The sequence below is a fragment of the Scyliorhinus canicula genome, chromosome 3, assembly GCF_902713615.1.
Source record: "Scyliorhinus canicula chromosome 3, sScyCan1.1, whole genome shotgun sequence".
Classification (NCBI taxonomy): Eukaryota; Metazoa; Chordata; class Chondrichthyes; order Carcharhiniformes; family Scyliorhinidae; genus Scyliorhinus; species Scyliorhinus canicula.
The window spans coordinates 211,746,621-211,772,434 of record NC_052148.1 but is presented as its reverse complement, the minus strand read 5'-3'; the positions used below and the strand labels follow the sequence as shown (position 1 = coordinate 211,772,434).

Below are 25,814 nucleotides of genomic sequence, written 5' to 3'. Positions count from 1 at the left end.
GCGCCAAGTAAATCAGCTGTGGTCCCCACACCCATTTTCAGGGGTTGACCAATTTGATCCTCATTTAGTTTCAGTGCCCCAGGAACGTGTGCTTTTATTAAAATCCTTAATGATTTACAGGTTGCTGGATAATGAATCATGCTGCAGAAGAATATTAAGGATAAGCATTTGAGTGATTTTTATTTAACAAGCTACTTTAGTTCAGTCACCCTTCATAAGAATATTTATTTCATGATACAATAATTGAAAAATCTTTTTTCACCTGGGAAGAAAGGAGATTAAGGAGAGCAGTTGCATCATTTGATCACCATCATCAGATTCAGTAGTAAAATGAGTCATTCGTTCTGTTCATTTGTTTGTAAAACAAATTTTCCACTGAATTCAATGCATCTTTTGTCGAAACGTCCTTTTCAGATAGAATGGGCTGGATTCTCCCACCAGCACGCCGCAAGAACGCCATGCGCGAGCCGCGGAAAATAAAGAACTCCATTGACCTTGGGCGGGATTCTCCGGTTGCCGGGCGAACGATGCTGGACATTCTCACCCAATGTGTGGAACTTTCCCATGCCCCTCCCTGATGGATTCAGTGGAGGGGTGGTGGGGAGGGGAGTGTAGAATAGGCAGGACACTCAAAAATCCATTTTGATCATGATAATGGGGGCAAGAAAAGAGATTTCAAACTATCAACTTGGAAACATTGGATGCCAAGAGCAAGTTGATATTGCTATGGGTGAAAAAGCAGGAAATGTATTGCGTGGTTAACACACTATTTGAACATGTCTACTCATTGCAGGGCAAAAATATTCAATGATTGCCATCCCATCTGCTAAAAAATTCCAGAAGTGTTAGTGACCTGTAGGATTAGGTCTATCAGACTGGCTTTCTGCCCTCCCCAGCATTGGCCAAAGTCTCATCCAATATTTTACTGTGAAAGAATCATTATGTAGTGAGAAGCTGATATGCATTTAATACAGATAGTCCTAGCCAATGGAGGCAGCAAACTCTAACTATCTGGCACGTTCACATAGGAAATTGAAAATTTCTGGAGTTTGGAAGAAGTTTTGTTTGTCGGGCACAAATATCTTGATTGTCGCCTTTTATTCCTTAAGATAATTATATATAAGCTTATTTTCATGCTGTCTTATTGGGCTATGTTTTAGTGCTGAGATGAATGAACAAAAGCAATCGCTCCACAAGCAGCCAGTTAAATTATTCGATATTCAAACTGCTTTTGGTCGCCTTGTTGCTTTTCCCACTCGTAGAGCTTAATATGGCTTAGCAACATAGTAAATATACAAAAAACATTCTCAAATAGTTATTCAACATAACGTTAAACTGCAACTTATGACTTAGAAGACAGGTTTTATCTACATTATTGTTTTTGGGAAGCAGCAGTGTTCCCCAAGGGAAGGCACCAGGGCTTTTGTTAATATTACTAATTTAGATTTAGGTGTACAGGGCATCATTTCAAAATTTGCAGTTGGCGCAAAATTAGTGGTGAACATTGAGAAGGATAGTGATAAACTTCAGGAAAGATTTGACAGACTGTTATAAAATATGTACACATGGCAAATGAAAGGTAATACATAGAAATGCTAGGTGATATATTTTGATAGGTTGAACTAGGTGATATATTTAGATAGGTTGAACAAGGTGAGGCAGTATAATTTAATAGTTCTAATTAATTCTAAATGTGGTGCAAGGAGGGAGAGACTGGAGTGGAAATAATGGAGGTGGCATATGTACACAGATCATTGAATGTGGCAAAGCAGGTTGAGAAAGTTAGAAAATTAGAAAAGCAAGGAGGATCTTGGGCTTTATAAATAGGGTCACCTATAGAATAGAAACACAAGATTCAAAAACAGCTTCTTCCCCACTGATTAGGGATAGTCAGCATGGTTTTGTGAAGGGTAGGTCATGCCTCACAAACCTTATCGGGTTCTTTGAGAAGGTGACTGAATAGGTGGACGAGGGTAAAGCAGTTGATGTGGTGTATATGGATTTCAGTAAAGCGTTTGATAAGGTTCCCCACGGTCGGCTATTGCAGAAAATACGGAGGCTGGGGATTGAGGGTGATTTAGAGATGTGGATCAGAAATTGGCTAGTTGAAAGAAGACAGAGAGTGGTAGTTGATGGGAAATGTTCAGAATGGAGTTCAGTTACGAGTGGCGTACCACAAGGATCTGTTCTGGGGCCGTTGCTGTTTGTCATTTTTATAAATGACCTAGAGGAGGGCGCAGAAGGATGGGTAAGTAAATTTGCAGACGACACTAAAGTCGGTGGAGTTGTAGACAGTGCGGAAGGATGTTGCAGGTTACAGAGGGACATAGATAAGCTGCAGAGCTGGGCTGAGAGGTGGCAAATGGAGTTTAATGTGGAGAAGTGTGAGGTGATTCACTTTGGAAAGAATAACAGGAATAAGGAATATTTGGCTAATGGTAAAATTCCTGGTAGTGTGGATGAGCAGAGGGATCTCGGTGTCCATGTTCATTGATCCCTGAAAGTTGCCACCCAGGTTGATAGGGTTGTGAAGAAGGCCTATGGTGTGATGGCCTTTATTGGTAGAGGGATTGAGTTCCGGAGCCATGAGGTCATGTTGCAGTTGTACAAAACTCTAGTACGGCCGCATTTGGAGTATTGCGTACAGTTCTGGTCGCCTCATTATAGGAAGGACGTGGAAGCTTTGGAACGGGTGCAGAGGAGATTTACCAGGATGTTGCCTGGTATGGAGGGAAAATCTTATGAGGAAAGGCTGATGGACTTGAGGTTGTTTTCGTTAGAGAGAAGAAGGTTAAGAGGCGACCTAATAGAGGCATACAAAATGATCAGAGGGTTAGATAGGGTGGACAGCGAGAGCCTTCTCCCGCGGATGGAGGTGGCTAGCACGAGGGGACATAGCCTTAAATTGAGGGGTAATAGATATAGGACAGAGGTCAGAGGTGGGTTTTTTACGCAAAGAGTGGTGAGGCCGTGGAATGCCCTACCTGCAACAGTAGTGAACTCGCCAACATTGAGGGCATTTAAAAGTTTATTGGATAAGCATATGGATGATAAGGGCATAGTGTAGGTTAGATGGCCTTTAGTTTTTTCCATGTCGGTGCAACATCGAGGGCCGAAGGGCCTGTACTGCGCTGTATCATTCTATCTTACCAGAGTCCTAAATGACCCTCTTATGGACTGACCTGATTAATACAATGCCGGTGTCTATGTATTGACATTGTGTACCTTGTGTTGCCCTACTATGTATTTTCTTTTATTTTCATCTCCTAAATGATCTGTTTGAGCTGCTCGCAGAAAAGTACTTTTCACTGTACCTCCGTACACATGACAATAAACTAATCCAATCCAGTAAGTTATGATGTACCTCCAAAATGCTAGTTCTGTGACAACTGGAGTTTTGTGTCCAATTCTAGGCACCACGGGCGGTATTCTTCCCCCCCCCCCCCCCCCACGCCGGGTGGGAGAATTGCCGGGGTGCTGCGCGGGTTGCGCCACGCCGCCTCGACACCCGCACGCGATTCTCCCAGCCCCCCGAAACCAGCGGCGCGAGAATCGTGCTGGGCCGCTCGGAGAATCACCACAAACGGCGAGCGCCGATTCTCCAGCCCGGATGGGCCGAGCGGCCGCTCCGACATGACAGGTTCCCCCCGGTGCAATCCACCCCTGGTCACTGCCGGCGGGAACTGTGTGGGAATGCTGGGGGAGGCCTGTGGGGTCGGGGGGGGGGAGGGGATCCTTCACCGGGGGCCCTGGGCCTACCTCCTTCCGCTGCCGGCCCCAGAACACCGGCGCCATGTTGATGAGGGGCCGGCGCGTGTAAGAAGTTCCCTGCGCATGCGCAGGATGGCGCGGCCCAACTGCGCATGCGCAGGATTGAGCTGCCCCAACTGCGCATACGTGGGATGGCGCAGCACCCATTTGGCGCCGCGTAAGGAAGCTGGAGTGGCGTGAACTGCTCCAGTGCTGTGCTTGCCCCCTTTGGGGGCCAGAATAGGTCGTGGCAGGGCCCTGTTCGCGCCGTCGTGTTTCACGACGGCGTTCAGGACAGCGCGGGCGCTTAGTTCCGGGAGCGGAGAATCCCGCTCCACATTTTAGGAAATATGTGAAGACATTAGCAAGGGTATGGAAGAGATGTACTAAGATAGTTCAGGGGTTAGGGACTTCTGTTAGATTGGAGAAGCCAGCACAGAAAAGGTTGAGAGGAGAATCAAAAGAGTATTCAAAATTATGAGGTTTCTAGACAGAGCCAATAGGAGGATATTGCTTCCATTAGTGGAAGGGTTGAGAAACAGAGGACAGGGATTTAAGTCGATTGGTAAAGGAACCAAAGACAACATGGAAACATTCTTGTGCAGCATGTAGTTATGATTTTGAATGCACTGCCTGGAAGGTGGTGAAGGCAGGTTCAATGAAGCCATTCAAAGTTGAATTTCATAAGTATATGAGGGGGAAAAATGCAAGGCTATGGGGAAAGGGTAGGGTAGTGGGACTACCTGGATTCCTCTTCAAGAGAATTTGAAGGACTAAATGGCCTCCACCTGTGCTGTCACCATTCAACGATTTGGTATAGATCTAGGGCCAGATTTTCAGGGAGTCAGAAAGACTCTGGAAAAGCGGACAGAACATGATTCGTGGATTCTCGCCCCATCCCTGGCTCCCCAATTTTCCCTGGTGCATGATAAAACTGTGGGTAGCAAATCTGCACCCTTCACTCCACCTTTTGGGCTACATTGGTGAAGGTAGGCATCTCCAAGCCCCTGCCAATTTCTGTGGAGTCAGGCTATTTTCTCCATGACTTATAGTTCATGGCACTCAGAGGAGTTGTGAATGATAGTCTGGATTTGGAAACCTTTTGAAAGATACCTTCAAAGCTCTTACCCATACCAACTTAACAATAATAATAATTTTTATTAGTGTAACAAGCAGTCCTACATTAACACTGCAATGTAGTTACTGTGAAAATCCACTATTCACCACATTCCGGCGCCTGTTCGGGTACACTGACAGAGAATTCAGAATGTCCAATTCACCTCACAAGCACGTCTTTCAGAACTTGAGGGAGAAAACCGGAGCACCTGGAGGAAGCCCATGGAGACACGTGGAGCATATGCAGACTCCACACAGTGACCCAAGAAGGGAATCGAGCTTGGGTCCCTGGCACGGTGAAGCACCAATGCTAACTACTTGGCTACCGTTCTGCCCGTACAAACATATGCCCCACCCATGTACATGGTCCCTTATAACCCTCATGTCCCCAACCAAGCCCAGATCCTCATACCCTCCATGTCAACCCATGGCCCTTCCATGCCCATTCACTCAGTACATACAATTTGCAGGATGAATGAACCCTATAGTACCAATGACATTGTGAAACTGCTCAGAAAAATAAACTGTAGTTTATTGAAAAATAAACTGGTGATTGTAGTTTATTGGGTTCAACCAAAGACCCCTGGGTGTATTAAATAAAATCTAATTTCATCTGTGTTGCGACTCCGGTCGAGTGGGACTGGAATTGACCGCATACTAGCCCAGGGTGTCATGGCAGTTGTCCCAACTAGGGTCGGGGTCACCTGCTCGAGATTCTGAGACAGCAACCATTAGTGCCTACAGCTGGCCAATTTGTGCCTGAAACTGTCGGATTTGAAAAAACTCTTTTATTCTCCACATTTTCAACATTTTCAACAAAAGAAAAACCAAACAAAAAATAAACACAATAACAATCCCCCAGAAACAACATCCCCCCTCAATATATAATCCGATATGTCCATTTGTGCATTCCAGGTAAAAGTTAACAGTAAAAAGTACAACAATAACCCCACCCCCAACCCCCTCTTCACCCCTCCTGCAGTTCTCGGAAGTGCATAAAAAACTGTTGCCATGAATTGTAGTTGAGACTGCAGTCAGATCAGCCAAAGCAGCCTCAAGTATATTCCACCCCTCTAATGCCAGCACCAAGAAGGAACATAACATCTCCTTGAATTGCAAAGACTGAATCCTGAACAACATCCCATTCATTTTGGTGTTACCTTTGACTGAACACTGACATACAAAAAACATTTGAGCAAGATGCAGCAAAGATCAAAATATGAAACGACCTCCTCAGCAAACGTATTGACTGTTCATGTGGTGCTGATGCTCAAATCTTAAGGATCTCAGCTCTTGTCATCTGTTTCTCGATTGCAGAGTACTGTGCACCATTATGGACAACTCGTCCAACACCAGTCTTGTACATACCCAGCTCAGCACAACAATGCATATCACCTCGGGCACTCTCTGATCAACCCAACTCTTCTGGCTCCCAGTCCTGATCACCATCCTATCCCATCACATAGGGAGAGTGCAACAATAAATCTCCTGGAGAAGGTTTACATCAACCCAAGCCTGTTGCTGCACAAGGACCTTACAAATCCACCTGCTGCTGACCTCCCATTATGCTAGCATGTATGGCTAAGACCACCATGCCAAGAAAAAGCAGTTACCCTGTGGCAGCAGGAATAGAACCAACATGCCACCATTAAAAAACACTTCCGCATCACCGATCCTATAGCCCACCCTCCTGGCTTCAACCCACCACACCAAATTTGGGCACTTCTCCACCATTTCAGCACTGGCCAAGGCCTTTGTGCAGAAAATCGGCGCAAATCTTGCAGGGAACCCAGACTGCAGCTGTGGTGCACCCCAATCATTGACTCACATCATTGAAGATGGCCCCCTAATAAAACCCAGCGGAGGGCTCAAAGAGATCTATTTAGCCACTGCGGAAAGAAACTATTGGCCAACTTAGTAATTACTGCACACGCTAAAAAAAGACATCGCAGGCTCAAGAGGTTGAATGGCATTCTCCTATTTCTCATGTTCTTGACACATTTAGGCAGACTTCATTGTATTTGAAGCTAAAACTCACAGGAAGGGAAAGATGCCAACTTTTTCTGAATTTTCTGCTGCTGGCAGCCTGTTTAATCTGCCTACGTACATAAAGTATAAATGTGAACAATTACAATAGATGCCATCACCCGATAGAAAACTAAGCTTGCTGAAGAAATAGCCATACGGTGCATTTAGAGCTTCCACGCAGTTACAAATTCTATCTGAAAGCATTTACACCATTGCATTTTTAGTAAATCGGCTTTAAATTAAAACTTTTGTATTCACTTTTTTGATGGCTAGTAGTGATGTTTAGTAAAGGACTTAATATTAATAAATATTATTAATGCTTAAAGATGCTCATTCTCAGAGGTATTGCAGTGATTTCTGCTTGAAGTTTTGTACTGTTTGCCATTGGTACGACACTAAAATTCTAATATAATGGACATAATTTGTGATTGTTGCTTACATTTGAAGGATAGTTCATTACCTCACGCAAAGATTTCTGGCTTTGCTGTGGTGGTGTTAAAAAATAACAATTAATGCCACAGAACAAAGAACATAAAGCTTTGATACTCATCCCATTTTGAGATTGTCAAACAAAATAACATCAAATGGAAGTTATTGGATTTTACGTTGCGTTGGGGGGGAGGTTCGTGAAATCTGAAGGAACAGCCATAGCTGGACTACTTTTGGTGCCTTCTGATGAAGAACACAGCTGAACATAAAAGCAATTTGCTCACTATTTCAGCTTTAGGCATCATGTGGGCAAAAAAAAATCATTAAAGTAAGAGGAAACTTTGTCAAACAGGAAAATATGAGTCTTATTAAAAGATATTTCTGACAGCCAATCAACGTAGGTCGTGGCTCATATCTTTAGGTACCAGAGCATTTTGCACACATTTTTGTGTCTATATATCTGGAGTCATAAACATTAATGCTCAGAAACTGGCCATCTGGCATTTTGAATCTGTGTTATTTGTGTGAGTCACCTGTTTGAGGCCTCCTTTCTTGATAGTTTAAAATAACTTATCACAATTCCTTTTTTCCAACATTTATTAAATTAATTTCAAAACATATTTATGGACTTGCTACTACAACAATTTCTGGCACAGAATTCTACCATTCTAACCACAATCTCTAAAAGGAGAAAATAAATGTCGAACCTTATCTTTATTTTTTGGACCAGGAATGGCAACTGATTTTCATGCCCGCTTGTTTTGGTGTTCTACGTATTTATAATGACTGTTGAAGTTCTGCTGCCTTTGCATTATACTTAGTTTATTTTTCCAATTATTTTCATTAGGGCCCGATTCTACCAAAGATCCGTGCCTAAATGTAAAATGTAGCCGGCACAAGGTGTGCATCGCGCAAGACAGCCATAGAGTGGTTTGCATTAGCCATAGACGGCTAACACACAGGTAAAATAATTTATTCTAATTTAAGTCTACTTCATTCGATACGTTTTCAATGTTTTTCACTTGAATTATTTACTTTAAGTCCTTTTCAAAAATTCAAGGCTTGTACGCTGTGTTAATTTTGCACAATTAAAATTTAAACAAGACATAATTTGTGTATCCCAAACAATTAAACAAATATGATTCACTCTGATTTTATACAGTATATAACATAATATAGAGGCTTCTTTAAATGACATGTTTCATGTGAGTGAAGGATTGCTTTTTTTAATTTACAGAGGTTTAGTGTAAGTGACTGGATATATTCAAAAGTATCAAAGTTCCATGAGGGTCATGCATATTTTTGCTATTTCCATGGGATCTAACAGTCTCCTGTAGGATAATGGTGGGAGATCTGTAGAACACCCACAGAATTTCAGCATCATAATCCTTTACATAGATTTTGGGGAATAAATGTAGAATCATAATATTTCCTGGATTACTTGACAAAATTAAAACAAATTAGCATAATTTCCAAATAGATAATCATATGATGAAAGGGAAAAAAAAATCAAACCATGCTGTATATATTCTTTAATGCCTGTGCAGATAGTTATGCAGAATAATCATGGAAAGTCGGTGCAGTACAATGGGCGAGATTTACTGACCACCCTGCTGTGTGATGTTCGGCGGTATAGATAGCCTGCCAACGAGACCTACCGGTCCCACCTTTGTCAACGGAATTTCCCGTTGACAGCGCCCCTCGTTGCAGGGAAACCCATGTGCCAGCGTGGGATCGGAATTTCCTGCCAGCGTGAACAGATTTAGACAAGAGATTTGGATTTATTGTCAAGTGTACCGAGGGTCAGTGAAAAGTATTGTTCTGCATACAGTCCAAGCAGATAGTTCCATACATGAAAAACTTAGAGCAAACAATAAATACACAATGCAAATACATAGACATAGACATCGGGCAACTATTCAGTTAAGTATATCAGAACCATCCATTGGAGTTTTTTTGGAGGATTCTGGGGAGTTGGGGAATTGGCCGTCACAAGTTTAAACCTCCCAGGCAATTTCCACAGTCAGTGCATTGGGAATTCTGAGGGGTTCTAATAATAATAATTCTAATAATAATAATCACTTATTATCGCAAGTAGGTTTCAATGAAGTTACTGTGAAAAGCCCCTCGTCGCCACATTCCGGCGCCTGTTTGGGGAGGCTGGTACTGGAATTGAACCCACGCTGCTGCCTTGTTCTGCATTAGAAGCCAGCTATTTAGACCCGTGTGCTAAACCAGCCCCAGCTAATTGTCATGCTTATGTCAGGGGTACATCCGGTCTCTGACAATTCAAAGACTGGGAAATCTGGGTCTAAGAATCCAGACAATTAGTAGCATTCTTTAATGGTCAATAGTTTGTTTGCTAGATATAATGACGCAAAGAATACTGACGGTAAACATAAGAGAGATTTATGACAAGTATTTACAAGAGTCTGCAAAACACAGCATCTCACTCCCAGTGCAATCCTAGCTGGGAGGACTTATCTCACCAGGCCATGAACTGGGCCTGCCTTTAACCTTTCCTCCTAACATGCCCCAGGTGGTAGGCCTCTACCCTTGACCTGGAGAGCAGAGCTTGTACTCCACCAGTCCCATGGGGAGATCACAAAGGTTTCCCGTGGTTCCTGTGGGGGGGTTTTGACACGAGATGATCTGGTAAAGTTCTAGCGAATAATGTAATTTGTACGCATTAATATTTGAACTTTATCAGATCTATACTTAAGTAGTGTATTATTTCATTAGCCACCAGTTCAATTTTGGCTGACATTTTTTTAAATCAGCGTTTAGATACTCAGCAAAGTGGTCAATCAAGTTTACTAGAGGGGAACTGCTGAGTGCAATCCATATATTGGGCAAAATGGCAATTCCTGTCAGTGGTGGGTGGGCGCACTAGACATGGTGTGATTGAGAAAGTCAATTTCCCGCCGGTGGAAAATTAATTCAGAAATTTGTTCTCACGATTTTGATGGCAGGATAAAGCGGGTTTCCTGCTGATCTGTGCCAGGAACCACATTTTCATCTCATAAGTGCTCATTAACAAGCTAACATGCCAGAATAATGTTACCCCTCCAAATTAAGTGCTCCCCCAGTGGATATTTAGAGTGGTATGTTTTACAGCTGAATATAAGTTGCATACACCTGGTGAGCTTCAGCTCATCCACAATTTGGAGGTCTGAAGTTACTACGTTCACCTTCCTTTAAGACCGCAGCTGAAAAATATTGGTTGCCTGAAGTACAGGCTGCGCCAAAACGTGCCACAGGTTACACAACCAACAGGCTTGGGTAAGGCAGGATAGGGTGGGAAAGGGTGGTGAAACATAAGAGGAGTGAGACAGAGGCAAGAAGGGAGAAGGCTAGAACCTGAGAGGGGAGGGCAAGGCAGAGGCAGGATTAGGGGTGGGGAGCACAAGGAGGAAGGGATGAGATGGAAGCAGTATGAGTGGTTGTTAAGGAACAGATCGGAGCAGGGAAAGACTGTCCTGGGGCAAGAGTTATACGATTGTTCAAAGAAGGATCAGAGACTGTCCTGGGACTGAAGCCACAAGTTGAGGGCAAATTGAAGAGATTGTCCTAGGACTGAGCGAGCCATGTGAGAGGGCTCTGCTTCGCATGCATGGCTTGCTTCTGGGCTTCAGTGGGGGAACATTCCCCCTTGCAGTGATGGTCATGCACAGTGTGGTGTGCAGGACGTGATCAATCACCAAAGGCATTTGGTCTTGGGGGTTCTAGTCATGGTACTGTAAAAAAGAAGGCGCCTTAACATTCAGGGAAAGCATCTGGATCCTGTAAATCAGTAGCTTAAAAGTCATGAGTGGCTGTTGGATGGAGGGAGTGGCATGTGGCCTCGAGAAGGGGAGGAGTCAGATTGAAAAACTTCATGGGACCATAAACATAAGACGGTTCAGTAACACATGAACAATGATGGGGTCAAGGGGAACGGGAAAGTGACAGGATTAACTTGAATTAGGAGTTGGTGAGTATGGAGCAAGTTGGAAGAAAATTGGTGGATAATGGGAGGTTAGAGGCTGGTCTCACTCATGAAAATCAGTTGCACTATTTTCACATTTATCGAAGAATAACAGTTTGAAAACAAGCTCAAAACAATCAATCAAGAAAACATCTCTGGGTGTATTGAGGGACTTAAGCCCAAACATTTTTGATTGAAGGGCTCCTCATAGATTTCCTTCCCAAGCCATGGAAAGCATGGTTCGGCTGAGTGTTAGACTAGAGATTCTAATGCACAATGAATGAGCTTGGCTCCTTTATTAATGTTGCACATTTAGGCAAGAATCCATTAATTGTAGGTGCTGCTGTAGTGGCATCTGATCCTTACAGAGGAATGTGAGCATGAATGTAGGCTCAAACAATCAAGAGCCATGTCTGCTGCGCATAAACAACATGACCGCACAAGCCTCAATGTTCCCAGTGTGGTGGTCATGCCATGCAGGACACTATGCTTTCAGACATAGCTCCAGTGAAAGGATTGGGTATTGATAGTTCTGGTTAAGGTCACTGGAGGTCAACCACCAGAAGCCTGACTATGTATTATAGGACATGGATCTTTTGACTCCTAATACCCTCGTTGCCAATGCGCAGTGAAGTCTGGGGTGAATACACAGCCACTTCACGACCGCCAGGATGATATCATACTGGCCTTGTCATGCCTTGTACAGACTGAGAGGAAGTCAAGGGCTAGAGACTGGATTCCTGTCTTGTATATGGAGGGAGATCATTCAAGGGGAACAGCCATGATACCAGACACATGAACGTTTGGAGAATGCAGGTATCAGGCAATGCTGCCTTGTTGATAAATATGTTTAGAAGGAGGATAAGTATGTTTAGAAGGAGGAGAAGGAGGTCCCTTACTGCTTGGCACAGCTTAGAGAAGATCATCGCCTGAGGATCAAGAACTAGCAGGCCCTACAAAGTTCCAGATGCTGCTAAGGAGGGGGAAAATCCATGAAGATGTTTCCCTTGACCAATAGTTTACAGAAGATGGAGTTTATACACAGAGGTTAGTGAAAGACAGTGCTGCAGGTGCCTTTGCTTGAATAGGAATTTGGTAGCTCACATTTGCCAAATTTGTACTCTGCGGGCATCCAATGCCATTTGTTCTGAAGGTTACCGCAGCATTGGACTTTATTGTTGGTGGATCGTTCCAGAGCTCCACTTGGGATCTTCGCGGAATCTCACACAGATGCATAAGGGCTGTGACAGATGACCTACCATTTTTAGTAAAACTCACCTTTGTGTGCTGTTCTGCAGGGATGAAACAAGCCTAGCTGCCAAAATTGAGATTTGCTGTAATCTTAGGTCTCCCACAAGCGCAGGGCACCATCGACTGCTAGCATTTGGCCTTGAGAGCTCCCTGGCAGTAGCCTGCAAGATTCATTAATGGAAAAGGATTTCTCAATGTCCAGGTGTCTGTGATCACAGAAAGCAAATCCAGCATATTTGTGCTAGATACCATGGGAACTTGCAATCTTGTACCATGGGAACTTGAAGCAATCACAGAAGCCAGAGATATTTAGAGACCTCAGCGCTTGCATGGTTTGCTCTTCATTGATAAGCCATGGTTAATGACGCTCGTTCATTGGCACAGCTTAGAGAAGACCATCGCCTGAGGATCAAGAACCAGCAGGCCCTACAAAGTTCCAGATGCTGCTAAGGAGGGGCAAGTGTATTTGAGAAGAGATACAATGCTACACATTCCACTGCAAAGTCCTTAATAAAGCAAACTAGTGGGCTCTTAAATACGTGTTTCCAAAGTTTGGACAGGTTAGCTGGAGTTTTCCAATATTCACCACAGAGAGTGTCCTGCATCATCGTTGTTTACTGTGCCCTGCACAACCTCGAGCTGCAAAGGGGGAATGTGTTGCCAGATGGTGATGTTGAAGAGCTGGTCATCTCCTTGAATGAGGAGAACTTGGAAGGGGATGAATCTGAACAGAGCAAGGATTCAGAAGAGCCTCATGAACATGTCATTGCTTGGGCACGATGTGACAGACCTTCGCGTGACAGCCTCTTAGCTGCAAGGTTTTGAGAGGAACATGGTGAAGGCAAGTTTTCACTATCCAGGTTCTCTTCAGGCCCCTGGGCAGGGGACAGAAAACAACTTTCATTCTCAGTATCAAAATATCAGGAAAAGTAATCAAACTCTCAATGATCATGGGAGTAATATAAGTCACCTTAAGCCCTAATGATGAGATCATCCTTAGAAGGCCCAGTAGCCTTGGGATCATGTGGTCACTGTGGAATGTGATTAGTACTCTACTAACGTACCTCCCTGAGCAGCTACACAGTGCAACTCCACCATGACAAAAGAACAAAGAACAAAACACCATGACATCACCAAGCCAGTGGGCATGACAGCCTCTAAGTGGCCGAAACACCATTCATCACACAGATGTACTCATGCCAGTAAGCCAGCAGCTTAGCAAGGCGGCATTAACAGGAAAATCATTTGTCAATGGTTAGCACTTGACCATCTTAAGAGGGAGCAACTTCCGGACAGCAACGTCTCCAAAATCCATCTCTAATGGATGAATAAAGCTAAGCCCTATCTTGCTACTGCGCCCCAATATGCCTTCGGCCATCAGGAGGCAGTGACCTCTTACTCTACAGCATGCATTCAAAGCTGCAAATTATGTTTGCACAGTCCTCATAGACATTGGCTCAGCAGGTCCATTGCTTCAATATTTATAGCACTGATGACCCGGCATTTGTCAGAAGCCTGCCAAGTCTATGTCTTACATTGGAGAGAAATGTTGCCCAGTCCTGCTGAGGATCAGAGAGATGTCCCAAAGCATCACTTTCATAGCATAACATACCTTGACATTGCCCATCTCACGAAGGGCAATCCTTTCTCTATAACTTAAGTCAACGAGTGGACAGTCATGCAATGAATTTCATATTGAGTTGTATGTTGTGCCTTTACAGAAGGATTCTGTGAAGCACCAGTCGGCAGCCATAGAAGAACAAAGTAAGATCCTCACAAGTAAATAGACAACTTTGTCAAGATGAACACACTTCTGACATCACAGACTCATTCCGCTCTTGCAGACATTTCTAATGTCACCAAGTAGAACCAACTTCCATCTTTCAGCATCATGCATGGGGAGAGTGGGAAGTAAGAAATTGATAATGTACAGTTGAAAATGCAGAGACACAAACATGCTGCAGATAGGCATAAAAGCCTCTAGTGCTCAATGGTGAATAATACTTTTCCCCACCGTGATAAAAATGAAATGAAAATCGCTTATTGTCACGAGTAGGCTTCAATGAAGTTACTGTGAAAAGCCCCTAGTCGCCACATTCCGGCGCCTATCCGGGGAGGCTGGTACGGGAATCGAACCGTGCTGCTAGCCTGCTTGGTCTGCTTTAAAAGCCAGCGATTTAGCCTTGTGAGCTAAACCAGCCCCTAAAATAGATGACATTGCGACATATACTTGAGAGAATAGATCCTAAATTTCCTTGCAACAAATACTTGTTACATCCACAAACTACAGACAGTGTGGCAGCATCAGGATAATCACTCATCTTGATGAGCAATTCTGAAGCCAAGTAATGTTTGCCTGAGATCCAAAAGATGTATTGTCCAGCTGTCATTCTTATTATGAACTGCCTCTGTTAATGCTGCAGACATTGTAATTAAGGTTAATCATTGTGTTGAGATTGAGTGAGAGGTAATGGAATTGAGATCCAGATGGGAGCTAATTTGGAGAGTACATTTTTGGTCTATGAATGAACACAGGATTTTGCATCACATCGATTAGCCATTGATTACTTGAGACTCGGAGAGAGATAAATGTGAAAAAAATTACAATAATGAGGAGTGTATACAGTGTATGAACACCCATGCCACCATTGTATACCAGAACATTTTAATTTTTCATACCCTACCTTTATATCTAGGTGCAGCCCTGGCATCCTGGGCAGAGATAGAGGCAGCCTGCCGACTGCTACGTGCTGTTGTCTCAATGTCGTTGGCAGGCATCCTCTAGTATCCCGAGGCCTGGAGGGCCCCAGCTTGGGAAAGGTCTCCTGCTCTGGGCAGGTGCACCCCCCTCGGGCTGACCTGCTGGAGTTGATGGGCTGACTGACTTGGAGCATCAGGACACCCTTGGAATGTTCTGGGTGGTTGCCTCGGTGTGTCTGGCTGGCACTCCTCCCTTTGGTTCACTTCTTGAGGAGAAGGGGCAGCTGGAGGAAGCTTTAGGCATCCGCTCCCCTCTCATGTAGCCACTGGAATGGACCCACAGCTAGGGCGATGGTTGCAGGTCTGAACACAAATCCTGAGGAAGCTGTTGGACCCGAGTCTGCAAGGCAGCTGCCAGCCTTCCCATGGAGACTTCGAAGTACGTACATTCCAGAGCCACAACATCAAAAAGAACGTGGACCGAGTCGTCCATCCTTCACTCCAGTCCAATGATGGCCTCTGACAACTATGATTAATGTTCTCCCGCCTCTCTCTGCATCTCCGTCCAACATTTCTTTCAGGACCAATCCAGAGGCTTATCATTGGACCTAGCCTCAGCAGGGGCTTGGTCTTCAGCACTCCTCAGTGTCAGAGACCTCGGCTGTCACTGCCTCCACCTGCTGAGAGTACATGGCTGTGAGGTAAGCCCAAACCTATTTTAGAATTAGGTCTCACTAAGATGCATGTACCTGCGCCCATGGAGGGTGTAGGCAAACACAGTGATGGATCTCCATCAGATTGGTTTTCTGCATTCTCATCTGAGCTGGTTTGGAGCTGATGCACTTGATGTAGGACGTCCTTTGCCTTTTCATGCTGTTAACTGGAATAGAGAGAAGGGATAATTAATGATTGACTTGGTAGACTCCAACATTATAGGTCACTCACTGTCATTGTCTGCATGTCGGCAAAGTATAACGGATGCAACATATTGGCTTGCTGGGGCAGGCTGAACTTACCTTCTGCACAGGAATTATCCTTCTGTTCTTCACTCTCTCACTGTTGTTGTGTGCGATCGTGCCCAAAAGACAAATGGATTTACTGTGAACACTATGGATGAAAGAGAAGTTCAGAAGCATGCTTGCATGTTGTGTGTGCTGACCACTTCTCAGTTAAGGGATTAAGATGTCATTTAAGCAAGAATTTACATGAGATTGTGATCTTAAAGTGGGTGGCACACATTGGGTGCTGATATTTCATCTGCTGGTTGTGTGTGATGACCCTGTGGGATGAGACCCTTAGACTATCTGATGCCCTTTTGAGAATGTGAGTTTGGAGTGAGTAAAGTTTCTTTTTTTTTAGTCTGTACGGAGATATTCAACATCGGTCCACTGTTTTTACAAGAGTACATTGCAATTGAGGGGGACTGATTTTCGGTCACTATCTTCTTCACCCAATCTTCTGTGGAAATCCATCGGCTGCCAGGTTCAAAGTAATTTTGAGGTGCCTATTTCAAATGGATTAAAAGACTAGCAGTGCCTTTTATGTTATAGTGGTTCAGAGCTCTGGTTAAGCCCAATTTAGAGTGCTATATTTAGCTGTGCATGCTGAACATCAAGAAATATATATTGGCCTTGGGGTGGTGCAGCTCAGATTCACCAGAATGTAACCGGGTCTGGGGCTAAAAGGGTTGAACCATAAGAACATGTGGCAAAGACAAACTTTTATTCACTTGAAGATAGACTATAAGGAGTGATCAAATTGAGGTGTTATAAAGATTGCGGATTTAATAGCATAGATACAGAGAAGCTATATTATTTGGAGAAGTTTAGAACAAATGGATTAAGTCTTAAAATTACATCAAAGCCGTTCAGGGTGATATCAAGAAGCACATTAAGCTTAGTGGAAATCTGGAACTCTCTCCCTTTAAAATTATAGATTTTTATTCGGCCAGGGTGTTGAAAGGTATAATCAAAATAGGTAGATGGAGATACAGATCAGTCATGATCGAATTGAATGGCAGAATAGGCTCAAATAGTTAGATGATCTACTCCTGTTCCTATAAGTGTTAGGGCCCTGATTTGCATCAGCAAAATTCCTCAGGCAGGATTCTGCGGCCGGGCCCCACACAGCAACCAAAGAATCCGCCCAAGGTCAATGGACTTCTCCATTGTCCGCGTCTCTCCCATGGTGATCTTGCGAAGGGCGGGCGGAAGAATGTGGCCCCTAGTATCAGTCGTAGGACCCCAATTGTAATTTTTTAAGCAAGTAGATGGAACTTATGGTGCTCGTGCTCTACCTAGTTATATTAGGTCTTGAGCAGCCTGACTCAGTAGCCCTTGGAAACACCTGCACAAAAGTGTCCCGCGTGCCTGCTTAATCCAGTCTGTTAAACATTCAGTTGCTCACTCAGAATTGAAGGCCCTAAACTCTATCCGTAGAAAATATGCTATCTGGACCTCTCTATTCACACAACAAACGCTCCCCCAGTCATCCCACAGAGCAGGAACCCAGCACAAGTAACAGAAAAACAAGTTCCTGAAACAACTTATGACAGCTATAAACTGCCTCCCTCTGCTGCATCTTGACCAATAATCCCACCCAGCCCCACTGTGCCTCAAGTTACCTTGGCAAAGCCCTTTGAAGTCGACCAGTGAAGGGAATTAAGAGATGGGAAGAAGAGAGGGGTGAAGAAGAGGTGGTTGAGAGGAAGCGGGAAGAAGAACAGAGGAAAGAAGAGAAAAAGAAGGAGGAGTAGGAGACAAGAGAAGGATGGAAAAGAGATCAGTAGGGAATACTTATATTATTTCCTAGGAAATGTCATTCACACACGTTCCATGGCTGTCTGAATTTAAGGACACCTTTTAATACAGCTTTCAGCCCCTTGAATGTTTGAGCTGCATATGATAACATTTCATATCCATATCACCTGAGAGTATTTAATGTCTCTCACAGTTTTGATAACAGATAGTTTTAAAACTTATATTTGTATTCTAACCTTCTAAACTCCTGGAAAAGATATGATGCAAAGATTTACTTTTCACTTGGCAATAATTGTTCTTCATCCTTAATAAGTGTTCACAGTGAAGAATGGTGCAATGCCTTTTTTCGACAATAATTTACGAAGTTTGAATTGCAACCAATTATTTTCCCATGTAAACAGTTAAGCAATTTGCAGAGCTTTTGTTAAAAAATCAATTAATATTAGATTTATCCAGAAAAAAATCACATTATATAGTTCCAGTGAAAACTTTTCCATGTGTGTTTTAGTTAAACTATGACTAATAATGGATTAATAATGGATAATAATTATTAATGGATTCTTGCCCATATGTCAGCTAATACATGCAACATTGGACAGGAAATAACATAGATTAAAATTGTGGGGAGGGTTTACACTAATTTGGTAGTGGGAGGGTCACAAGGATAATACATTAGAGAAGAAATACAAGGTAAACAGAAGACTAAAAGAGACAAACCACCATTAGAATAAAAAGCACTTTAGAAAAACGGATTAGATGCAACAGACTTAGATAGGTTAATTGTGAATGTACTTAAATACCTCAGTGTAGGTGATATGGTTTGTGTGTAGCAATCGCGAGTAGTGATAAGGGATTATTATCCCGTGGCAATAATAGAAACGTGGCTTAAACAAGGGGAAGGATAGGCATGTCATGTTCTTGGGAAGGGCGTAAAGGAGCCTACATGATTATGAGGGGCATGGGTAGAGTGGATGGGCAGGCACTCTTTCCCTAGGTGGAGGGGTCAGTCAACAGGGGGCATAGGTTTAAGGTCCGTGGGGCAAAGTTTAAGGGATGTGCGAGGTAGGTTTTTTATGCAGAGGATTGTGAGTGTCTGGAACACGTTGCCAGGGGAGGTTGTGGAAGCAGATACATTAACGTATTTTAGTACAAACATGTGTCAAAGCAGGTTACAGCAAATAAATATCCCGGGAAACATACTTCCCTACAATCAGCTATACAGACTGTACAGATTTTTCCCCTTTTTCACCCCCCCACCCCCCTCCCCCCCATCACCCACTCCCCACCCCCCTGCGACGAATAACTCCTCAAACATGGTCACAATCATCCCCCACCTTTTCTCAAACTCTCCTGCTAAGCCCCTTAACGCATACTTTATCTTCTCTAACCACAGGAAGTCGTACAGATCACCCGACCATGCCGCTACCCACGGTGGCGATACCGACCGCCACTCCAGAAAAATTCGCCGCCCTCCAATCAGAGAGGAGAATACCACGACATCGGCCTTTCTCTTCTCCATGAGCTCCGGCTTTTCTGAAACCCCAAATATCGTCACCAAAGGGTCCGGGTGCACCACCTCCTCCACTATCCTGGCTAAGAGCGTGAACACTCCCGCCCAGAATCTTCCCAATTTTTCTCAACCCCAAAACATGTGCGCGTGATTCACTGGCCCCCGCCCACACCACTCACACTCATCTGCTACCCCCTGAAAGAACCCACTCATTCTCGCCCAATTCATATGCACCCTGTGCAACACCTTAAACTGTATCAGGCTCATCCTTGCACAAAAGGAGGTCCCGTTTACACTTCGCAGTGCCTCATTCCATACTCCCCAATTGATCTCTCCTCCCAACTCCGCTTCCCATTTCTCCTTGATCTTCACCATTTGCTCACCTACCTGCTCCCCAGCCACTTATATATATCCCCAATTTTTCCCTCCCCTTCCAAATCCAGAAGTAATAGTCGCTCCAGCAGGGTGTATCCAGGCAACCTAGGGAACCCCATCCAGACCTTTCGTGCAAAGTCCCTAACCTGCAGATACCTGAACTCACTACCCCTCGGCAGCTCTACCCACTCCCTTAGCTCCTCCAGACTAGCAAACCGTTCCTCCAAATGCAAATCCCTCACCTTGACCAGCCCCACTTTCCTCCACCTCCTATATACACTATCCATCCACCCCGGCTCAAACCCATGATTCTCGCAAGTGGCATTAGCACCAACATCCCTTTCATCTTAAAATGCCTCCTCAGCTGATTCCATATCTTCACCGTGGATTGCACCACTTGGCTCCTTGAAGACCTTCTCAGAGCCATTGGCAATGCTGCCGTCACCATATCCCTCAAACTAGACCCCTTACAAAATTCCTTCTCCATCCTAACCCACTCTACCCCTTCTCCTTCCCACCACCGCCGCACCTTGTCCACATTTGCCGCCCAATAATAATGAAGCAAGTTCGGCAATGCCAACCACCCCCCCCTGCAGCCTCTGCCTCTGTAGCAGGGTCCTCCCCACACTCGGCACCTTCCCCGCCCATACAAAGTCTGAGATGATCGTGTCCACTTTCCAAAAAAAGGCATTTACTATAGTGATCGGGAGAGCCTGAAAGATAAACAAGAACTTCGGCAGAATATTCATTTTCTCCACTTGGATCCTCCCTGCCAACATTAAGTGCAGTGTATCCCACCTCCTAAGATCCTCCCTGGTCTCCTCCACCAGCTTTGTTAAGTTCCACTTATGGAGCCCCGTCATTATCTTGCCACCTGAATCCCCAAATACCTAAACCTATCCTTCGCTACTGTAAATGGCACCCCCCCCCCCCCCCCCCCCCCCCCCCCCCCCAAATTAGCCCACTATGCCACCTCATTCACTGGGAATAACTCGCTTTTCCCTACATTCAGCTTGTACCCCAAGAACCTTCCAAACCTCCCCAACATGCCCATAATCCTTTCCATACTCTCCAATGGATTCAAAACATACAGCAAGAGGTCATCAGCATAGAGCGACACCCAATGGTCCCTCTGTCCCCTCATAATCCCCCGCCACTCCGCCGATCCCCTGAGAGCCATCGCCAATGGCTCTATGACTAGTTCAAACAGCAACGGCTACATTGGGCATCCCTACCTCGTACCCCTGTGTAAGTCAAAGCTTTGTGAGCTCATATCATTCGTCCTCACCTTCACTCTTGTCGCCACATACAGCAAACGGGTTACTTAACCACCTGCAACTGGTGGTTAAGTAACCCACACAGTATGGTTGGCATGGAGTACCATATTGAGCAAGCCTTGATAGTACAGCTTTCAATGTTGCTTACATAACTACACACCTTTACTATTATCATTGCACAACAGACTTATTCCTTCGAGCATCACAGAAGGGTTGTTGCACCTGCAACTGGAACAATGCACAATTCAGCTGTACATTTGCCAGTTACAAACTCAAAAGAAGTGAGAACACTTCAGGAAAGCTGACACAACCTCACAACTCAAAAAGGAAATAACTGGAAAGCACCCTTAGTTAAGGCATGGCTTCAAAATGACCAAATCATTTATCATAGAATTATCACAGAATTTACAGTGCAGAAGGAGGCCATTCGGCCCATCGAGTCTGCAACGGCTCTTGGAAAGAGCACCCTACCCAAGGTCAACACCCTTCCACCCCTATCCCATAACCCAATAACCCCCACCTAACCACTAAGGGCAATTTTGGACACTAAGGGCAATTTATTATGGCCAATCCACCTAACCTGCACATCTTTGGACTGTGGGAGGAAACCGGAGCACCCGGAGGAAACCCACGCACACACAGCGAGGATGTGCAGACTCTGCACAGACAGTGACCCAAGCTGGAATCGAACATAGGACCCTGGAGCTGTGAAGCAATTGTGCTATCCACAATGCTACCCTGCTGCCCTTTATGTTCACCTTTGATTTCAGGATTTTTATTCATTATATCGATCGCTTTCTCCAAATCGTATGTATTTATAAAACCTGAAACTCTGCAGAGGTTACCAGTTTCTTCAATGCATAATGAAAATGGCAGTTTTCCAAAGCCTTTCTTGTGGACTATTCAGAGGATTATTCTCCCTTGTTGATTTACGTCACTATTGGCTCCAACTGCATTTCATTACTGATGCCTGAGCCATAATGACCACATTTGTCTGGTGTTGTTAAATCTATAAAGCACAATAACAATTAGACAGAATTTTGTCCATGAATAAATTTCTTCTTTATAATAGGGAGGCAAACTGAACAGGAATTTTAAACCAAAATATTCCTGTGCAAAATTTAACTTTGGAGCGAGCATAAATCAGTTAGCAGTGGGTTTTATTTATCCATTTATAGGATGTAATGTTGCTGGTTAGGCCAGTATTTATTGCTTATTCCTTGAGAAGGTGGTGATGAGCTGCCTCCTTGAAGTTCTGCAATTCATATAGTAAATATATGCCCTGTATTTTCAGGGAGAGAGTTCCACAATTTTTTTCTCAATGACAAGAAAGGAACATTGATATAGTCCCTGGTTAGGTCGGTATGTAACTTGGTTGGCAACCTTCTGCTGGTGGTGTTCCCATCTGTCTGCTGCCCTTTTTCTAGGCGCGAGAGGTTGTGAGTTAGGAGGTGCCTTGGTGAGTCAATAAAGGGCAGCTTGTGGCTTGAACACACTGCTGACCTTGTACACCAATGGAGGTGGGAGTGAATATTTAAGGTGCTGTTAATCAAGCTTGACTCCCTTAACAAGCATAACTGCCTCACTCTTGTCTGCAATGGTGTCAAGTTTCTTGAGTGTTGTTGGAGTTGAATTCATCAATGGGGATTATTCCATCACATTCCTGACTTGTGCCTTGTAGATGGTGGACAGGTTTTGGCCAGCGAAGATGTGAGGTTCTCTCCACAGAATTTCCACCCTCTACCCTGCTCTTGTAGTCACAGCATTTGGCAGTGCCAGTTAAGCCTTGGGTCAACTGTAACCACCAGCATGTTGATGATGGGGATTCAATGGTGATGATGCATTGAAATCGTGCTTGTTGGAGATTATGATTATCTGGCATTCTTATGGCCATCATGTCATTTGCCATTTATTCACCCAAGCCTGAATCTTCTATAGGTCTGCATGCAGGCATGGACTGCTTAAGTAACTGAGGAGTAACGAATGGCACTAAGCCCAGCAATCATCAGTGAGCATTCCCACTTCTGGGCCGGAATTCTCTGGCTCTTGGGATTCCCTCTTCCTGCTGGCAGTGCACCCACGCCCGCGGGTTTCACGGCGACGTGTAGTGCCCTCAATGGGAAATTCCATTAACAAGCTGCGGGACAAGAGAATCCAGCCAACAGTGAAAGGCACGCTGCCAAGAAACACATAGCTGAGGGACCGGAGAATCCCGCCCCGGATCTTGCAATCCTTGGAAAGCAATTGGTGAAGCAGCTGAAGATGGTTGGTCATAAGACTCCACCCTGAGGATCTTCTACAGCAATTGATTGTCAGTCGTACATCCATCTTGACAGTCACAAGTTACATCCTCCGTGTTAAAGGGACTGCACAAATGGAAGTCAAATCCATGATGGAGAGAATCAGAGTAAAGACTGTACTTTAGAGGACTGAGATACAAGTGAGCACTGGACAAAGCTCTTCATTCACCCTGCTTTTCTTCCCCCATTGACAATGATAGAAAGAAAAAAAATGAGCACAGCATTTAGTGAATGGCTGATTTGCTTTCTTTATTTTGTTCACTTGCAGAGGCAAATTTCAGCTCTCGTGTTAGCCAACATAAGAGGTTGTATTACCATCTTCCATTACAAATGGCTTCACCTATGACTGTTACAAAGAGGCAATCCGTTACTGTTGAGATTTCACAGTTTGAACCGTCTAGAACAGGGGCTGGAACCTTTCAGAAGTGGCATGTTAAGTCTTTATTTATTCACTAAAAATTATGTTTTTGCGTGCTGGTAATAAACTACAATATTTTTCAGATCTCTATCTATAATTAAACCATTGTTGTATGTAAAATAAATAAGGTTTTTAAAATGCTAAAGAAACTTCACTTAAACTTAAATTAAAGTGCAGATCTTGCCAGTTTAGTGTGTTGCCAGTTTAGTGTGATCCTTGCCCTTGCTTTTCCTTGGTGATGTTGCCAGTGTCGGTATGTATTTGGGTACTTTAAGCTGCACTAAGGTTTCTGAGTGATGGGTTGTTAGCTGGCTCTGAGGGACAGAGGGCTGACTTTATGTGTGAAAATATCTGATCATACAAGTATGTGGATCCAAATACAGAAAGCATTGCAAACGCAATTTACTTCAAACCGTAAAATTTCACTGGCTGGGATGTTGAGCAGCTCAGAATAGTGGCCCTGTGATCTATCTTCCTTGGTAGCTTCAAGCGCACTTTCGAAATTTCTAAACTTTAATGTCCACAATTCTGTTTCGTTAAGAAAGGTTTTCTCATGCTTTGTTTGAAAATGTCGTTGAACATTTGATGTGGGGTAAACAACACATTCACCACAGAAAGCACAAATAGCACAGTCCTCATTTTGAATAAATCCACATCCTTCTGTCCCAGAAGGCTGAAATTAACAGACATCGAACTTTGCTTTCAAAGGAACTGACATTTTGTCATATGTACCACTCTATTTACAATGAATAAAATCACAGTAGACAAGGTCAAATAGTGCGCTGTTCCGCACTAAATGATATTGATTTACGCAGCAAATTGGGACGTAAAAATCCTAGTAATGAATAAAACACCAGTATTTACTATTTAACTTCTATGCGCCTTTTATCAATGTAGCATACCTTCACAGGATAAGTAAATGATAAAATATTTGATTTAGAACTTTTCGTGGCATGAATTGCATTAGTAGTGTGGGTGCCTACTCAAAATCATCTCATGTGCCACCTTTGGCATGCCTGGCATAGGCTGCCCTTGACCTAGAAGGTTAAGGGCAGTAGATGCATGGGCTTCTCACCACCTACAGGTTTGTCTTCAAATCGCACACCATCTGGACTTGGAATCATGTTGCCATCCATTCATCAGAGTTGGGTCAAAAGCCTGGAGCTCCCTCCCTAACAGCACTGTGGATGTACCGACACAGCATGGGCTTCACAGTTCATGAAGGTGGCTCAACACCACCTTCTACAGGGAAATTAGGGATGGGCAATAAAAATACTGGCCAGCGACAGCCATGCCCACTGAAAGAATTAACAAAATAACTTTATCAGGCATAATTTTAGAATAAATTCATTTGATGTTGATGGCATTGACCTTCGGAACGTTTCCTTGTCTCTTTATTCAAATTTCATTTGATTGCAATATTGACATAATAACAGGACCAACTGTGGTGGTTTGTGGACGATGCAGATCATGAGCTCTCCTGTGTATTTTGTTCTAGTGAAAACTCAGCAATACTGATATTGTGAAGTCCGCCATGCCTTGTTTGACATGGCCATCCATATAACAGGCCAAAAGCATAAAATATTCTACTGCGTTGAACTAATGGGTGTATTCAATGTATGTTTCAATGCAGTAACATTGTGTATCTTAAGTGCTGATGCCACATTCGCAGAAGACACACTACCAACACATGCAGTTGCAGTGACTGCAACATTTTCAGCAATGTCCCAGGCAACTTCCTGCATTAAAGATGGTACCAACCAAACTCAACTAGAAAAGAACACTGATCTTGTCACTGCATTGCCCAGCCTGCTCTGCCTGCTACTTATCACCCCGACCAACCCCAAATCACCCTGCTATCTGCCCCTCTCCCAGACACTCACCTGCCACCTTCTTAACTGCCCCTATTTCCACCCCACCAACCCTCGCTGTCA

At 44.0% G+C, this 25,814-nt stretch overlaps 1 protein-coding gene across 4 annotated transcripts in view; it reads left to right on the top strand.

The window, feature by feature from the left end:
* The window catches only part of spock3 (SPARC (osteonectin), cwcv and kazal like domains proteoglycan 3), a 765,994-nt gene that overhangs the window by 346,399 nt on the left and 393,781 nt on the right, over positions 1 to 25,814 (top strand). For all 4 annotated transcript variants that reach the window (XM_038792122.1, XM_038792123.1, XM_038792124.1 and 1 more), the window contains one exon: positions 8,171 to 8,285. In XM_038792122.1, the coding sequence (XP_038648050.1) occupies positions 8,171 to 8,285 (115 nt within the window). The remainder of the gene's footprint in view (positions 1 to 8,170; positions 8,286 to 25,814) is intronic.